At 50.2% G+C, this 17,316-nt stretch overlaps 1 protein-coding gene across 1 annotated transcript; it reads left to right on the forward strand.

Moving 5' to 3' along the window:
- The first annotated feature begins 827 nt into the window (after nt 1–827).
- On the forward strand, nt 828–17,309 carry coq4 (coenzyme Q4 homolog (S. cerevisiae)). Its single transcript, XM_052037143.1, has 7 exons — nt 828–988; nt 3,246–3,413; nt 4,096–4,192; nt 5,380–5,482; nt 10,339–10,468; nt 13,366–13,459; nt 16,940–17,309. Exons 1-7 carry the CDS (start codon nt 871–873, stop codon nt 17,112–17,114), a joined length of 885 nt encoding a protein of 294 aa, XP_051893103.1. The 5' UTR covers nt 828–870; the 3' UTR covers nt 17,115–17,309.
- The last annotated feature ends 7 nt before the right edge of the window (nt 17,310–17,316 follow it).

The raw sequence follows: 17,316 nt of genomic DNA on the forward strand, positions 1-17,316 counted from the left end.
TGCTTTGGGTCCCCGGATAGTGGGAAGGAAGGAGCTGAAATCGTAGGAGTTGTATCTCTTGTACCTGCATAGGGGAGATGCTGCAGGGTGTGTGATGGAGTTGGAAGAGGGAAACAGGGCATAACAAAGGAAATGTTCCCATTGGGATGTTGGAAGGGGAGAGGAGGATAGGGAACTAGTTATTATCAGGCTGCTGCTCCCGGGCAAGATTGGTTCCAAAAGGGTACTGAAGGGGGTTAAGGGAGGCAGAGAGAATGTCCACAGGATGTGAAAATAGCCACCGGTGATACTTAACAAAGCGCTAACGACAGAAACTGCTGCACTCAGCAGGTCAGGCAGCGTCCTTGGAAAGACTAACTGTGTAAGCCTTTGTTCTGACAATCCATGAACTCATTTCCCCACAGATGCTGCCTGACCTGCTGAGTGTTTGCAACATTTTAGTTTTATTTCCGATTACCGGGATCTGCATTAAATTTTATTTTCATTTACCGTGGATGAACCGAATCGTTTTATCAAAACTGCAGTGGCGAAAAGTAAAAACGATGAAGATATCACGAGGTTGCAGAACAGCGTTGTTTCAATATCATCCCCAGTGAAGGCTTTGTCGATGCGGCTGGTGCCCGGGACGTGGCTTCAGCTCGGAGTCCGTGAACCGTTGCCCCAGGACACCGGCACTTGCCCGACGCTGGGCTCGGACCTTCCCCGGTTAGTGGAAACACTCGAGAGTGGCCGAAACAGCTGCAACCCCTGTTGGCCGGGCGGCTGCTTCCGGGGGGCGGGGCTAATGGACAAGGGGCGGGGCCCCGGGCGAAGCCGCTGCGTGCTGACGTCGCACGTTCGGTGGCGCGGGGACGTCGTCCTGCGGGCGCCATGGCGACCGTCGTGCGGAGCGCGGCCCGGCTGCTGCGGGGCGGCCGTCCGTCCCCGGGCCCGGGGGTGGCGAGGCTGGCGGCAGCGGCGGCCCACCCCAGGCCTGGCAGCCCGGCAGGTAAACGGGCCGGGGTCTAATTCCCGTCTCCGCGGCGGACGGAAGTCCCCAGCTCGGCCCGAGGTCATGGGCAGCGGGTCCACAGCGCCGCCCCCTCAGCCTCCCGATCCCCCACCCACTCCCCTCCCCACTCACCCCTACCCCTCCCCCCACACCTCCCCCACCCCATACCTCCCCCCACCACTCCCCCCACCCCACCACTCCCCCACCCCCACACCTCCCCCACCCACTCCCCTCCCCCCACCCACCACTCCCCATACCTCCCCCCACCCCCACACCTCCCCCACCACTCCCCCACACCTCCCCCACCCCATACCTCCCCCCCCCACTCCCCCCACCCCCACCACTCACCCCTACCCCTCCCCCCACCCCACCCCCACACCTCCCACCCCACACCTCCCACCCCACACCTCCCCCCACCACTCCCCCCACCCCACCCCCAACCACTCACCCCTACCCCTCCCCCCACCCCACCCCCACACCTCCCACCCCACCACTCCCCCCACACCTCCCCCACCCCACACCTCCCCCCACCCCACCCCCACACCTCCCACCCCACACCTCCCACCCCACACCTCCCCCACCACTCCCCCCACCCCACCCCCACCACTCACCCCTACCCCTCCCCCCACCCCACCCCCACACCTCCCACCCCACCACTCCCCCCACACCTCCCCCACCCCACACCTCCCCCCACCACTCCCCCACACCTCCCCCACCCACTCCCCTCCCCCTCCCCACTCACCCCTACCCCTCCCCCCACCCCACCCCCACACCTCCCCCCCACACCTCCCCACCCCATACCTCCCCCCACCCCCACCACTCCCCCCACCCCACCCCCACACCTCCCACCCCACACCTCCCCCCACCACTCCCCCACCCACACCACTCCCCCCACCCCACCCCCACACCTCCCCCCACCACTCCCCCACACCTCCCCCCACCACTCCCCCACACCTCCCCCACCCACTCCCCTCCCCCTCCCCACTCACCCCTACCCCTCCCCCACCCCACCACTCCCCCACACCTCCCACCCCACACCTCCCCCCACCACTCCCCCACCCCACCCCCACCACTCACCCCTACCCCTCCCCCCACCCCACCCCCACACCTCCCACCCCACCACTCCCCCCACACCTCCCCCACCCCACACCTCCCCCCACCACTCCCCCACACCTCCCCCACCCACTCCCCTCCCCCTCCCCACTCACCCCTACCCCTCCCCCCACCCCACCCCCACACCTCCCCCCCCACACCTCCCCACCCCATACCTCCCCCCACCCCCACCACTCCCCCCACCCCACCCCCACACCTCCCACCCCACACCTCCCCCCACCACTCCCCCCACCCACACCACTCCCCCCACCCCACCCCCACACCTCCCCCCACCACTCCCCCACACCTCCCCCCACCACTCCCCCACACCTCCCCCACCCACTCCCCTCCCCCTCCCCACTCACCCCTACCCCTCCCCCACCCCACCACTCCCCCACACCTCCCCCCACACCTCCCCACCCCATACCTCCCCACACCATACCTCCCCACACCTCCCCCCACCCCCACCACTCCACCCCACACCTCCCCCACCACTCCCCCACACCTCCCCCACCCACACCCCCTCCCCTCCCCTTCCCCACTCTCCCACCACCCACTCCTCATCCTCTCCCCCACCCACCCTCACCACTCCCCCCCCCTCCCTCCCCCTTCTCCCCACTCCCCTCCCCACTCCCACTCCCTCACCACTCCCCCCCCACCCCCACCTTTCCCCGTTACCTTAACCATTGCCCACCACTTACCTCACAGCCCTCTTCGCACCCTCCACTTATCCTTTACCCACCATCTTAACCCTCACCCACACTCCTTCAACCCCATCCTCTACCTCTGCCCCCTCACGCAGCTTCCACCCTTAACCTCACCGTAAGCCTCTTGCCCTATTCCCTCTCACCCTCCACCCCTCAGTTCACCTTCCCCCTCACTCTTTCACCCTTTTGCCATTTGGTTGACAAAGTGCCTAGGAGGCTGTAGCGGATTAATCAGTAACTCAAGATTTATGTATGACGGGCATCAAGTCGTGCAGAAAAGTTGTGCTGAAGTAAAAGATAAGCCAGGATCCTATTGAATGGAGGAGCAGGCACGAGGGGTTGCATGGCCTCCCCTTACTTGCCGTTTCCCACCCTCACCTCTCCCTTCTCCAGCACTCCTCCCCCACCCTGCTTCATTTTGGTTTGGTTTCTGAACTTACTATATCTTGTGACAGGCACCGGTAATCTGCTGCTGCATTCAGTTCGAGTGGTCAGTACGGACACATTTGCTGAAGACAGATATTACAGCCTGTACCAAACACACATCCCCACCAACCCACTGCAGAAAATGCTGCTGGCTACCGGCTCTGCCTTCATGTCTCTGTATGATCCATACCGCCACGGTGAGTACCTCCTGCTTCTCTCTCTGAGGCGCATGATTGAGCCCTGATCACAGCCTGCATAACCTCTCAAGAACACATCATATAATGCCCGTATTACGAAGTGTTTGTGCTTCATTTACAACCCACTGACTTTTGGGGAAAGGATGCATGTCGATATTGGCAGGAGGAGAATCCGCGCTAGCAACTGTTGACGATTTGACTTCGAGTGGCCACCAGAAATTCACTGAATACTACTAGCAGTGCCAATGGATTTACATTGCACCTTTCTGAGACGACAAGGAACTGGGCAAACAGCAGTTTCCTCTTTGAGCAATCCCTCACCTCTGCTCCTTACCACACCCTCCTGCAGGGTCCCCTCCAAGTCACACATGATCCTGACTTGGAAATATATTGCGTGTCCCTCACCGTCACCGGGTCTAAATTCTGCAACAACTCCTCCCCAACATGGAGCAAGTTCACCAGAAGGACTGCCGTGGTCAATGGCAGTGGCTCACCACCAACTTCACAAGGACTGTTGGTGAATAGCAATAAATGCTGGCCTTGCCAGCACTGTTCACATCCCAACAAACAAATAACAAGAAGTAGCTCCACACCCCACTCTTGCTGTGCAGAAGAGTTGTTGCAAACCCATTTTCTGATGAATGCACATTATTGAGCTTGATCTGCTTTTGTTGTGTTGTAGATATGGTGGCTGTTCTGTCAGAAACTACAGGGCAGTTAGCAATCCGCAAACTCAGGGACAGGATGAGAAACGATGCGGAGGGACATCAGATTCTGCAGTAAGTGTGGCTGTGGTGTGCACCCAAAGCAGGCTGTGGAGCCGAAGTAAAAACTGTCCGTACCTTCATCAGAAAGATTCAGGTGGTGCTCCCTTCAACAGTACCTCAAGGACGATAGATGGCAGCCTTGCCAGCCAGTTGGTTGGCGAGTTGGCTGATAGAAATGGCCCTCAGTGGAGGTGGGTGAAGGGCATGTGCAAGAGGATGAATTATAGGGAAATAAATTAGGGAATGGGATTGCTGTGAGAGCTGGCATGGATCCAATGGGAATGACTTCCTAAGTAAGGAAATTTTACATCTGCAAAATGAATTTAACAAAATAAAAATGCTGTGAAGCCGAGCTTGTTAACCTAAAGAAGGGCCGGAGGGCGGAATATATAGGAAGAAGGGCAGGGAGCAGAGGGCAGTCCCCAGCGGAGTGAAGGAGAAGAGAGGTGATATAGCCAGTGTTTAACTACTGTCAGAAAGACAGGGCTGGACTAAAGATGCAGAATCGGCAGTTTAATCCCACCACCAAGACGGGAATTTAAAATAGGTGAAATAATTCTCACAAACGTCTAGGAATTTGTGCCTAAACTTTGAGAGCTGTCCCTCTGCCTATGTATCGAAGCTGAGTTAACTCCTTGTCTAAGAGCATGGTGGGAGTACCTTCACTATGTAGATTACAGTTTAATTTGCTGTCCCCATGTCCTCCTTGCGGACAACTGGAGGGGTGAATATTAAATGTTGACCTTGTCAGTGAAGCCCATGGCCCATTGAGCAGAGGACCAGATTGGAGGACCAAGCACAGTGAGTGAAGGAGCTGGGCCAGAGGGTGGGACACAGTTGGGGGGAAGGAGCAGGGGTGAGGCACAGTGGGATGAAGGGACAAGGAGAGAGGTCGAGGTGCATCAGCAGCAGTTTAAGGCCTTTACATTTGAGAGGGAGGTGAAGCAGTCCACAGTTGAAGTTCTTTGGAATGAGATAAGGTCACTGGTGCAATGGGATCAATTTGAAGACAGGAGGGAGAATGTCTGCAGTGGCACATTTGGAACTTGTCAAGGATGATGAGTTGACTGTGAGTAGAAGGGTGGGAAAAGAAGCTTGGTGGTGGCTTTCGATGCTAATACTGTATCTTGCCAGAGCTCTGCTGTTCACACATTCCTGAGGTCAGCATTTGATTGTGTTCCCGGTGTTTATGTTTGAAGGGAGAGACCTCGGATCAGCACATCTACACTGGATCTAACCAGCCTGCGAGAGTTGCCTGAAGGAACGTTTGGCAGAGAATATGTCCGCTTTCTTGATGTTAATGTGAGTTTGATGCTTTGCTGACCTACCCCAATCTTTCCCGGAGCAGCAAGAGTATTGAAATTTTGACCCTAATAGAATATTGTTTTCGTAAAATGGGAGCAGATTCTTACCTTGATCTACTTTTACCTGAACCTAGGTGTGCTTCTACCGTAGGCAGTGTCTCAGTGAAGCATATTGTCCAAAAAGAAGGGTTTGCATTCAGATAGCACTTTTAATGGTTCCAGGATATCCCAAAACGCTTTGGACACGGTACAGCACATCTGAAGTATAGTCAGTGTTGTAATAAACTCCTATGAACCTCAGCATGATAATAACCAGATTATCTATATTTGGGGGTTTCACCAAAATAAAAATTATCTTGTCTTCAAAATAGTTTAACAAATTTTTCATGTTGCATCTCCAATCGTGTAGCTCCAATCATGTATGCTTAAGAATGTGTAGAGGAAGGTTTAAATCCGTTGTTAAAGTGTGCAGGAGGTGGGGGAAGTGGGGGAAGTGGAAGGCTGGGGGAGAGTGCTGGTGTTAGAGACATAGGCATCAGCATGAAACATTAACCTGGAGAAACAAGGTTCATAGAGAACCAGGAGAAGCAACTAATAACAAGAGCAAGTGATCCCAAACAAAAGGAATGGGACAGAGGACATCTGGGATCTGGTCTCAGATGGGTTTGGGAAAACGCAGCAGAATGATAATATTAATCTGCCGTTGTTGTAGTCCTGGAAGGGAATGCTGCAGCCGAGAGTACTACTGAGTGTCTCTACGGTTCTGGTGATAGTGGGACGGAGACACAAGGTAAATTACAGAAAAGTGTAAGAACTCCAGGGCAGTGATAATGAGGCATTGAAGATATAACCTTGAATAGCAGTGTGAAGGGCAAAGAGGATCACGGGTTTCAATTCGGAGATGTGTGAGGATGAATTCGATCCAGAGTAATAAGAGGTAATGCATTTGTGGAGGACAGACAAGGGAATAAATAATAAATGGTATGGTGTTAACAGAGTTCAAGGGACAGGGATGAAAGAAGTGCATGTTGCTGAAGGTAGCAGGACAGGTAGGCAATGTGGTCAAGAATTCATTCAGGTACTCGTTTGGATTGAGCCATACAATATAAGAGCAGGGAGGTCCGGCTAGACCTGTGTCAAACACTGGTTAGATCACATTTACAATTGTGTACGATGATCGTCTCCAAACTACCATAATGGCATAGAGAGCATGGCGAGGAGGTGCAGAGGAGATTTACAAAGATATTGCCAGGGCCGTGCAATTACGGTTGTGTAGAGAGATTATTTAAACTTGTTATCCCAATTTTAAGTTCTGACTCCTGCCTGCTGCAAAATCACACAGTGCCACAGATTAATTCTGTTAAAACGCGTTTATTAGCAGTATACTGCCAGGGAGAATTCTCCTGACTCTCATGTAGAGTCTTTATCAGAGGTCTCCACAATACAGAGGAGCAGACAGTAATTTATACAGACATTGTCATGCACACTGAATGAATTTCGATTAGGCTCCTGAGATTCAAAGACAGACATCGCACTCATTTGTTCAGTATAATTGATTTACAATCGAGATTCAAAGACAGGTATCACACTCACTGTTTAGGACAAACCTCACACTTGCTGTTTAATACAAACATCACCCTTATTGTTTAGTATAATTGGCTTGCAATCAAGTTCCGGACACAGTAATTACCACCTAGTACTGAGTCAGGGGTTTGCTTGCGTGGTATTTTTTTCATTAGTTATATGTACAGTCATAATTTCTTAACCGTTTACTTCCTCAAGCTGGGGTTGTTTGGACAAAAGAGATTTAAAACGAGATTTAGAGGCCAAAAAAAGCAATCCGGAATAACCTGTTTCCCCTGCTAGAGAGGTCTGGAGCTGAGGAGTATGGATTTGTTAATTGCTGAAAGGATTAAAGGGAAATTGAGGGGAGAAATCACCAAAGAGTAGCTAGTGGGGGTCTGGAAGTGCCAATGTGAAAGGGTGACATTTAAGAGGTATCTAGATGGGCAGCTAAAGAGCTGTAATCTACAGGGAAATGGGAGTAACCCAAACAGCTCCATTATGATGATAGGCCAGATGGTGGCCTCCTGTGCTGTTGAGAACTGAAGTGATCACTGTGTTTTCAATCCATCAAGGAAGGATTCTGAAAATCACAAAAAAAACAGATGCTGGAAATCTTACAAAAAACAAAAATGCTAGAAATACTCAGCAGGTCAGACAGTATCTGTGGAAAGAAAATCAGTTAACGTTTCAGGATAGAGACCCTTCTTTGGAACTGGGAAAGAGGGAAAACAAGTTAGTTTTCAGTAGCAGTGGGGTGAGACCAAATAACATAGATAATAGAAGCCTATTATGCTTCTGTGTCTGTGTTATATGTTGCTAATAGCAAGACTTAGCCCAAATGATTATGAGCAGAAACAGCCAGTTCTGTTACAGACAGAAAGGAAGTTACCTAAAGGTGGAGAATTTGATATTGAGTTCAGAAGGCTCCAGTGTGTCCAGGGGAAGATGAGGTGTTTTTCCTTGAGCTTGCATTGGCCCCCTTGTAACAGTGCAGGATGTATAGACAGGTTGGTCAGAGTGGGAGTGGAATGAGCATTAAAGCTCAGGGTCACTCCTGCAGACAGCATGCAGGTGCTCTGCAAAGTGATCCAGTCTGTGTTTGGTTTCTCCAGTGTAGAGGACACCACATTTTGATCACAATGCAGTATACCAGATTGGAAGAAGTGCAAGTGAATCACTGCTTCACCGAAAAATCTGTTTAGGTCCCTGGATGATGGGAAGGGGTGAAAGGGTAGGTGTTGCATCTCCTGCAGTTCCATGGGAAGGTGCTGTGGGAAGTAGTTGCTGGGGGTGGAAGGGCGGACCAGGGAGTTGCAAAGGGGAGGAGTATCTTGGAAATGCTGAAAGGGGAAGGGAGGATGTGACTGGTACTGGAATCTTGTTGGAGTCGGCAGGAATTGCTAGGGATGTGGGGTAGAAAGTGTAGACCGGGGGAGCTCTGTTCCTAGGAGACGGAGTGAGGGCAGAGGTGCAGGAGATAGTTGAGATGTGGTCAAGTGCTTTGTCCTGTTCTAGAGGGGAAGCTACAGTGTGGGAAGAAGGAAGGTGTTGTCAAGCCTTTCCCAAGGCTGGTTTATTGGTTGCCTTCCTTGATTTATATCAGGAGAAGTTGCTTTGATGGTGGATCATTAATATTTCTGTGCAATCTTTATGTTTTTGGGATTGGAATCCATTTCCTTGCCCTGTCCTGACTATTGTAAGCAACAATGGAATACCTGATCAAAGTTAATGGGTCTTCATCAGCCCTTATTGCTTCTTGTGCTGGGTGTGTCAGGGATGTGCCACATCCAGCCAGTTATACTCCACCTGCACCATGTCTGCTGAAGAAGAGATTGCCAAGACTCACTCTGCATAGATTGCCAATGATGAGCTGCTTGTGCTTTCAGATCCTGTTTTTTGCGGAGCTTCCGCAAAGGCCAACAGATCTTCTCCCCCTTGTCTTCCACCAGGATCAACTGGGAGAAATGTTTTTGCTTCCTGATGGGTTAGTGATAGGTAGACTTTCTGCCAGAGAAACTTGAGCTTTTCACCTTGAGCATCACAACTTTTGTGTCATGGAGTCCACCAAAGCACCACCAAGTAAGTTGGTCAATGAACTGGCAGGAACTGAAGGCCAAAGTCGCCACTTGCCCTGAGCACCGGCACTCTGTTCTCGAGTGCTGTGCTGAGAGATCAGGCACTGGTCATAAGTCAACTTGTAGTTCCTAAGCTGTGGTACTGCTTTGGTCCCCTTCCTTGATTGCCAAGAGATAGATGCACCTCGTCAACCACTGGGATGAGGATGGTCTGGGTCTACTGGTTAGGGGTGGGAGGTTGGTGGCTACACTGGTCAGTTGTCATTGTGCATTTCGATTTTTCATTGCTAGACTCTGCAGCGATATTGGATCCTTGACAGTCTTCCAGGATAGCATGGACTGGCCATGTGTTTCTTCACCCAGGTGCTTGGCCTCTGTTATGGCACACAATCCCTGGTGGTAAATGAGGAGTATCTCTACTCCTCTGAAGTAGCTGCTTTTCTTGATTGATGAACTGAAATGCAGTTGCCTCCAGCTGGTGTTCTCCCCACCTCCAGAAATGGTGACTAGATCCTCAGAACCTGGTGAGGAAGGCAGTTTTTGATGATGAGGTGACCAAAATTGGGATCCACTAGATCGTGGAGTGAGCTGGCAAGCATTAGAAGAAAAGGCAAGAGTTCAAAAAAAAAGTTATGCTTTTCCTTTATAAAATACTAGTTGTTCTTCAATTGGAGTATTTTGTTTAATTCTGAGCTTTACCACGTTGGGAGAAGATTGGTGGTCTTTGGATGGGATGCAGTGGGGTTATACCACAATGGCATCAAGTATAAAGGATATCAGTTATGTAGAGGTTAAAGTAAAGCTGAGGGTGTTCTCAGAACAGAGGTTAAAGGAAATTTATGAATGATTTTAATAGAATAATTATATCAAAATTGATTGTTTTTGAGACAACAAATGCTGTAAACAGAATTCTGATATCAGGATCTTGCTCTTCCAACACAGTGCATGGAATGAGCTCCCAGAGGGAGTAATTGGGGGTAATAGTTGAAAGCACTGGCAGAACAATTACAGGCTGCAATAAAGGATTATATAGGCCTCTATATTAAGATGTAATTAATTATGAATTACGATGGCTCAAAGGCTCTGTCTCATTAATTATCCTGCGGCAAATCTCACTTGGAAGTCCGGTGATGAGTGTTTGTGATGGCCATGCTGCGTTGACACATGTGGCTCTTAAAAAAGCACGGACTCAGTCGATCCCTTCTATTTGCAGCAAGTTACTCCTGACAGTCGGATGCCCGTGAAGTTTGTTGATGATGAAGAGCTTGCATATGTGATCCAGCGTTACCGTGAAGTGCACGACTTCATGCACACGTTGCTGGGCATGCCCACTAACATTCTCGGTAAGTCACCTCACTTGGGACGGTTTGTGGATTGGGTTGTGTGTTAATCAGGTGACCTTTGAGGTAATTTGCAGGGTATTTACCTATGTGAACCTGGCTATCTTTTCTTGCCATTTAATTAGGACGTGCTAGCCTCGGACTGTTCTCTCTCTGCCCCTGTTTTAAATTTTTGCCTGTTTCAGGCGATCAAATTGACCCATTTTCCAACTCTGGGTTCTTATGCAGTTCGGGCAGACGGACTAAAAGTCAGCTTTCTCTGCTGGGAATTCATTCATCAAAGCTTCAGTCAGGGTCAAGTAGAACTCCTTTAAAAGTCTGAGTGTACAGGATGAATACTGAAGAAACAATGCACTCAAATATACTTTCAACAAACGGTGAAAGTATAGACAGGAAAATAAATAACCTACCATCCTGCAGGTGAAAGTGAAAGTTTGGGGAAAATACAGAAACACAATAGAGAGCAAAAGGGCCCTAGAAGGATGAACACTGCAGTAGCAGTCTTGCAGCCCCACACGAAGACAAGGTCAGACAGAGCAAAGATGGATTGAAATAGAATCCGAATGCAAGACTAGTCACAGGACAGTAAATGTGATGATCTAGCCATTCTCTGCATTCACAGAGTAGAAGGTGAGCATTATCACCAAAGTAAAACTAACAGTATCCTAAACAAGAGATCAGTTCCAGATGAGCTACTGTAAATATAAATTGCCAAGGATAGATGAGGTTTGTCACAATTGATGAGAGACTGGGGGATTATGGAGGCGCTGAAGTCTTTCTGAGGAAGTTACTTGGCACAGTAGCAGTACAAGGGAGCCAAGATAATGTGGTGCTCAGAAAGGAACCGACGATGAAAGTCCAGCAAATCTGAAATGAGAACTGAAGCAGTCAGCAGCTCATTGCCAACATCTGGAGAAGGTCAAGGTTAACATAACTGTCTTGAATTGGAGGAGAAAATGACATGCTTTGTAAGAAGGAAGAGAGTGAGGGAAGTGTGAATATAATGGCAGGGTAAAGTGATTGATTTTAAAAAAGAGGAAGTTAAGTGACAAGTTCAGCTGCAGCTGTGAGAGCAGCAAATGCATGAGGCCTGAAGAATGACTGACTGGGGCTCGAGCTCACCTATGGCACACCAGTGTGCTGCAAACACAATGCAAACTGGTCACAGGATAATACCAAACCGGGAAAGGATTAAAGTTAGGGTCTCAACTTACAGAAAAGATGGCCAGAGTATGTGAGTGAACAGAATGGTAGAAATTACATTGAAGCAAGACTATGGCCAAGAAAGGAAAATTTGGACCACATATACTCCGTGACCAGGGTTAAAATAATTGTGGATGATGTTGAGTAATTCCAAGGAGATTTTGTTTCTTCAACATTTGACACATTCATAGGGTGCAGAGCAGCAACCAACAATGCTAATCAGATGTTGACCACACAGAGAAACAAAGGACTGCAGATGCTGGAATCTAGATGAAAAACACGATGATGCTGGAGGAACTCAGCAGGCCAGGCAGCATCCACGGAGAAAAGCAGGCGGTCGACGTTTCGGGTCAGGACCCTTCTTCAGGACTGAAGATAGGAAAAGGGGAAGCCCAATGTATAGGAGGGAAAAGCAGAGCAGTGATAGGTGGACAAAAGAGGGGAGGTGGGGTGGGCACAGGGTGGTGATAGGTAGATGCAGGTAAGAGATAGTGATGGACAGGTGCAGGGGAGGAGGGGAGAGCAGATCCACCAGGGTCAAGGATAAGGAGAAAAAAATGGGGGGTAGAAAAGAGAGGCTAGGATAGGGAAGAAGAGGCAGGGGTGGGTGTGGAGGAGGTTGTAGGCATTACTTAAAGTGGGAGAATTCAATGTTCATGCCATTAGGCTGCAAGGTTCCAAGACGGAAAATGAGGAGCCGTTCCTCCAGTTTGCACTTGGAATTCTCCTGGCAGTGGAGGAGGCCGAGGACTGACATGTCAGTGATGGGGTGGGAGGGGGAGTTGAAGTGACCAGCAATGGGGAGATGCAGACGCGGTTATGGACAGAGCGCAGGTGTTCTGCGAAACGGTCACCTAGTCTGCGTTTGGTAAGGATGGTGCAGAATAAATAAGAGATTGTAGTCAAAACTCTTCAGGGCCTGGTTAGACCCACCTGAGTCCTGGGCCAGTTCAGGTCAAAGTACAAGATGTTCATGTTCTGGAGGCTTTGAAGTTAAAAAATCAGTCAATGCCCAAGAAGGAGTTTGCTCAGGGTTAAGATAAGATAGATGAGATCTTTATTAGTCACATGTATATCGAAACACACAGTGAAATGCATCTTTTGCGTGGAGTGTTCTGGGGGCAGCCCGCAAGTGTCACCACACTTCCGGCACCAACATTTGCATGGAATGAGAGTAATTTTGGGAAAAGGAGAGGTGATTATTGAGCTGGAAATCCTTGAGGCTCAGACCACCAGTTTAGTGATTAACAAACCGAATGCAAAGTTGGTGAATTTGACAATGTGACTCGTTAACACTGTCAGGGGTCTGTTTTAACAGCAGTAACTGGAAACAGGAAACTGATGCACAGAGCAAGTGGCACACGGAATGTACTTTCTGGGAGTAACAGAGCTGAAGACTTGAACTTCTGGTAGTAATGTGGCAACAATGATGTGTGTTAAATAACCACCGGGCAATTCTAATCCAGTTCACAAGGGCCCACTGCCAAAAATTGCCCCAGTTCAGCATGTAATTAGCACTCTTACTTCACCAACCCTGGTTTGGTAAATGAAGAATTTGTAGGGTTGCCGTGAAGGTCACGTTCAGGGACATTGCTTTTACAGGGAAGAGTGCTGGTTTGGGGAGGTGGGAGTGGTGTGAATGGTGTGGAGTCAGCTGACCATGACCCCTAACGCAGTTGTTTCTCTGCACTGAACAGGTGAGGTTGCCGTCAAGTGGTTTGAGGCAGTCCAGACTGGTCTGCCCATGTGTATTCTGGGAGCTGTGTTTGGCCCACTCCGCATGTCTGCCAGGTGAAGGTTTCTCTTGCCTTTGTTCGAATCGGTTTTGAGTTCCTATAGTGACTGGGAGCCACCTTTCCCACTGCACGTTTTCAGATATGAAATTAATTCTATGGCAATGCTGCCATTTTTCCCCCTAAAGATACTCTGCACAATATTTATAAATGTATGTGACGGCATCCACAGCATGTTTCATTTACTCAGAAACTACATTACGTCGACATGCCATCAGTTTTTCCTCTATATACATTCCTTGAACAAGCAGTCAGAGGGATTTTACAGGGTCTTGGCCCCTCGGTGTGCAGTGGTGGACAGGCCCTCAAGGCTGGCACTGAGACTCTGGCTGTGCGTGCAGGATCTGTCAGGGTGGACCTGTCTCACTACCGGACACATAGACTTTGGTGCTAGTTCAGGATCCCGAGGCTGTTCTGTGCAGACTACCACCTGATTGACTTCGGGTTGGTGTTTTTCAGTACAGACTGATGGTACTGCACAGTCCAGCTCAATGAAATGCTCTGTGATAATGTGGCCAGGACCGAACTCTACAAACAGTTAGAATGTCACCAGATCTGACTCAGGGACTGGGACGTAGGGAAGCCTCAGGGACTGGGACGTAGGGAAGCCTCAGGGACTGGGACGTAGGGAAGCCTCAGGGACTGGGACGTAGGGAAGCCTCAGGGACTGGGACGTAGGGAAGCCTCAGGGACTGGGACGTAGGGAAGCCTCAGGGACTGGGACGTAGGGAAGCCTCAGGGACTGGGACGTAGGGAAGCCTCAGGGACTGGGACGTAGGGAAGCCTCAGGGACTGGGACGTAGGGAAGCCTCAGGGACTGGGACGTAGGGAAGCCTCAGGGACTGGGACGTAGGGAAGCCTCAGGGACTGGGACGTAGGGAAGCCTCAGGGACTGGGACGTAGGGAAGCCTCAGGGACTGGGACGTAGGGAAGCCTCAGGGACTGGGACGTAGGGAAGCCTCAGGGACTGGGACGTAGGGAAGCCTCAGGGACTGGGACGTAGGGAAGCCTCAGGGACTGGGACGTAGGGAAGCCTCAGGGACTGGGACGTAGGGAAGCCTCAGGGACTGGGACGTAGGGAAGCCTCAGGGACTGGGACGTAGGGAAGCCTCAGGGACTGGGACGTAGGGAAGCCTCAGGGACTGGGACGTAGGGAAGCCTCAGGGACTGGGACGTAGGGAAGCCTCAGGGACTGGGACGTAGGGAAGCCTCAGGGACTGGGACGTAGGGAAGCCTCAGGGACTGGGACGTAGGGAAGCCTCAGGGACTGGGACGTAGGGAAGCCTCAGGGACTGGGACGTAGGGAAGCCTCAGGGACTGGGACGTAGGGAAGCCTCAGGGACTGGGACGTAGGGAAGCCTCAGGGACTGGGACGTAGGGAAGCCTCAGGGACTGGGACGTAGGGAAGCCTCAGGGACTGGGCTGAGCCATCTGGTGTCCACAGGCATGTTGCTGTGGTGCTGCATCTGCAGGGTAGCTGAAAGGTGTCACACAGCTTCCGTCAGGACTCTGGACCTAATGTCCAGTTTGCTGTCAAACCTGCCACATCATAGAGTCATATAGCACATAAAAAGGCCCTTCAGCCATCATGCCTATACTGACCACCATACCTATCTATGCTAAATCCTATTTACCAGCTCTTGGTCTGTAGCCTACTGTAGCAACTCAAGTGTTCGTCCAGATACTTAAGTGTGAGAGTCCCTGCCTCCTCCACCACCCACTGAGGCACTGTGTTCCACATGGCAACCAGCCCCGGGCTGAAAAAATTCTTACTCAGATCCCTTCTAAACCTCTTACCTTAAACCTTAGCCCTCTGGTCTGAGAAACTTTTCCCCAAAACAGGTGTCTATCTACTGTTTCTATGCCCCTCATAATTTTGTCTTCCTCTGTCAGGTCACCCTCAGCCTCCTCTGCTGCAAGGAAAACAGTCCCAGCCGATCCACTTTCTCCTCCTAATTTAAAAACTCCCACCCAGGCAACATCCTGCTGAATCTCTCTGCACCCTCTTCAGTGCAATCACATCCTTCCTATAGTGTTGCAACCAGAACTGTACAGAGTACTCCAGCTGTGGTCTAACCAGTTTATAAATTTGTGGCATAACCTCCTGTGCTTTTAATCTGTGCCCCGGCTAAGAGTCCTGTATGCTGTTTCACTACACTATTTACCTGTGCTGCCACCTTTAGGAATCTTTGAACTTGTACACCCTTTGTTTGTCAGTGCTCCTGTCATTCGGAGCGTACATCTTGTCCTTGTTAGACCCCAACAAAATACATCACCTGACACTTCAGGATTAAATTCCATCTGCCATTGCTCTGCCCAACTGGGATATATTGGATGCTGCACCACTGCTCTTCAGGGTTAGGATGCACCAGACACCACCATACTGAGATTCCTGAGCTGTAGTGCATGGGACAGGGTGCTGCTCTCGATTTCCTGGGGTTGGGTTGCAGCAGTGCTGTTGCTCCCAGCACTTTGGTTCTTGCCTCAGAGGTGGTTAGAGTGCTGTCGCCTTTGGAGCTGCAGAAACTGCAGGTCTCTGCTCCTGCGTCTCCACCCACCTCACTGCCTGCATGTAGCTGCGTTTATGGTTTGCATTGGTTTTGAAGAGGTGCCTCACCTCCCTGACAGGTTACAGCAGTTGGGCTCCTGGCAGTTGAGGGTGGTGTGGCAGCCGTCCCTTCTGGAGTTGCAGCAGATCGCTGCTTCATAGGAGATAACTGTGTGCCTGGGTCTATCACATTTTTAGCACACTGGGTTATCCTTGGAGTCCCATGTATCCACTGACTCACTCATTCTTGTCCTGACCTTGCAGTCAAGGTTAAACATTATCCAGTTGTCAACAGATGGAATAAAGCAGCTCCCTAGACAGATATTCTTTAAAATGATTTTCAGTCAATTCTCAATGTCAAGCCTGGCGTCATTGTCCTGCCATTGCACAAGCATGGCCAGAGTCAACTGTACTGGGGTGGGGGCTGGAGTCAGGACAGGAATGACTCAGTGGACTGTTTATGACAGTCCAACAGCTTCACTGGGTCAGTGCGAGAAACGTTTGTTTTTCAGATTTTTAAAAGTAGGATTTAAATCCTTGGAGTGGGACCAATGTCTGGTTGCTGTGACCATACGTAACACCCTGATTCATACTTTTCCTATATTTGTTCAAACCAACCTGTTTCAGTTTGGGAACAGTATACACTCCAATTACCCCCAATACATGATATCCCTCAAATAAGATCAAAACTGGCAGTTTTCCAGGTGTGGAATTGCTGTGCCTTCCCTTCTTTTATCCTCCAGCCCCTTGAGCCAATAAAGGCCAAAATGTTGTGTTATTTCCATATTGACAGTTCTGAATCGATCCCTTTTAACAACAAATGTTGAATGGTTTGTTCCCCACATTACTGGGAGAGTGAGGTCTGAGTATAGGGTTAGAAGTGGGACTCTTATGTAGGCCTAACTTATTCTTCTTGTTTCTCTAACACAGGAATATCCAAGTTTTAACAAGAGACCTGATCCCATGGGCTGTACAGTGTGGCAGAGCTGCTCACTGTGTACTGAACATCTACTATGAGAACCGATGGGAGCAGAGCTTAGAGTCACTGCGGGAAGAGATTGGGATCCTACCCTGTCCCCCTCTTCAACATCCAAACAGGGCATAAAATGCAAGTTATGGGGGTGAGGTTTGTAAAATCATTAAATGTGAGTTACTTAGAATATCAAACCAAAGAGAAGTTTATCCTGGAGCTGTCAGTCCCACAGTATGGGGCAGGAACAAGACTGAATATAAAGACTACTCAATACATCTCGTCTGTTCATGCTGGCTACCACAATAAAATCACTTATTTCTGTTTTCATTTGAGT

Source organism: Pristis pectinata, chromosome 23 (assembly GCF_009764475.1).
Source record: "Pristis pectinata isolate sPriPec2 chromosome 23, sPriPec2.1.pri, whole genome shotgun sequence".
Classification (NCBI taxonomy): Eukaryota; Metazoa; Chordata; class Chondrichthyes; order Rhinopristiformes; family Pristidae; genus Pristis; species Pristis pectinata.

What these genes read in the sequence shown, in the direction of transcription:
- coq4 (XM_052037143.1), top strand. Translation starts at nt 871, where the DNA reads ATGGCGACCGTCGTGCGGAGCGCGGCCCGGCTGCTGCGGGGCGGCCGT. An exon ending in GAGGGACATCAGATTCTGCA is followed by an intron (nt 4,193 to 5,379) that starts GTAAGTGTGGCT and finishes TTATGTTTGAAG; the next exon opens with GGAGAGACCTCGGATCAGCA. An exon ending in CCACTCCGCATGTCTGCCAG is followed by an intron (nt 13,460 to 16,939) that starts GTGAAGGTTTCT and finishes TCTCTAACACAG; the next exon opens with GAATATCCAAGTTTTAACAA.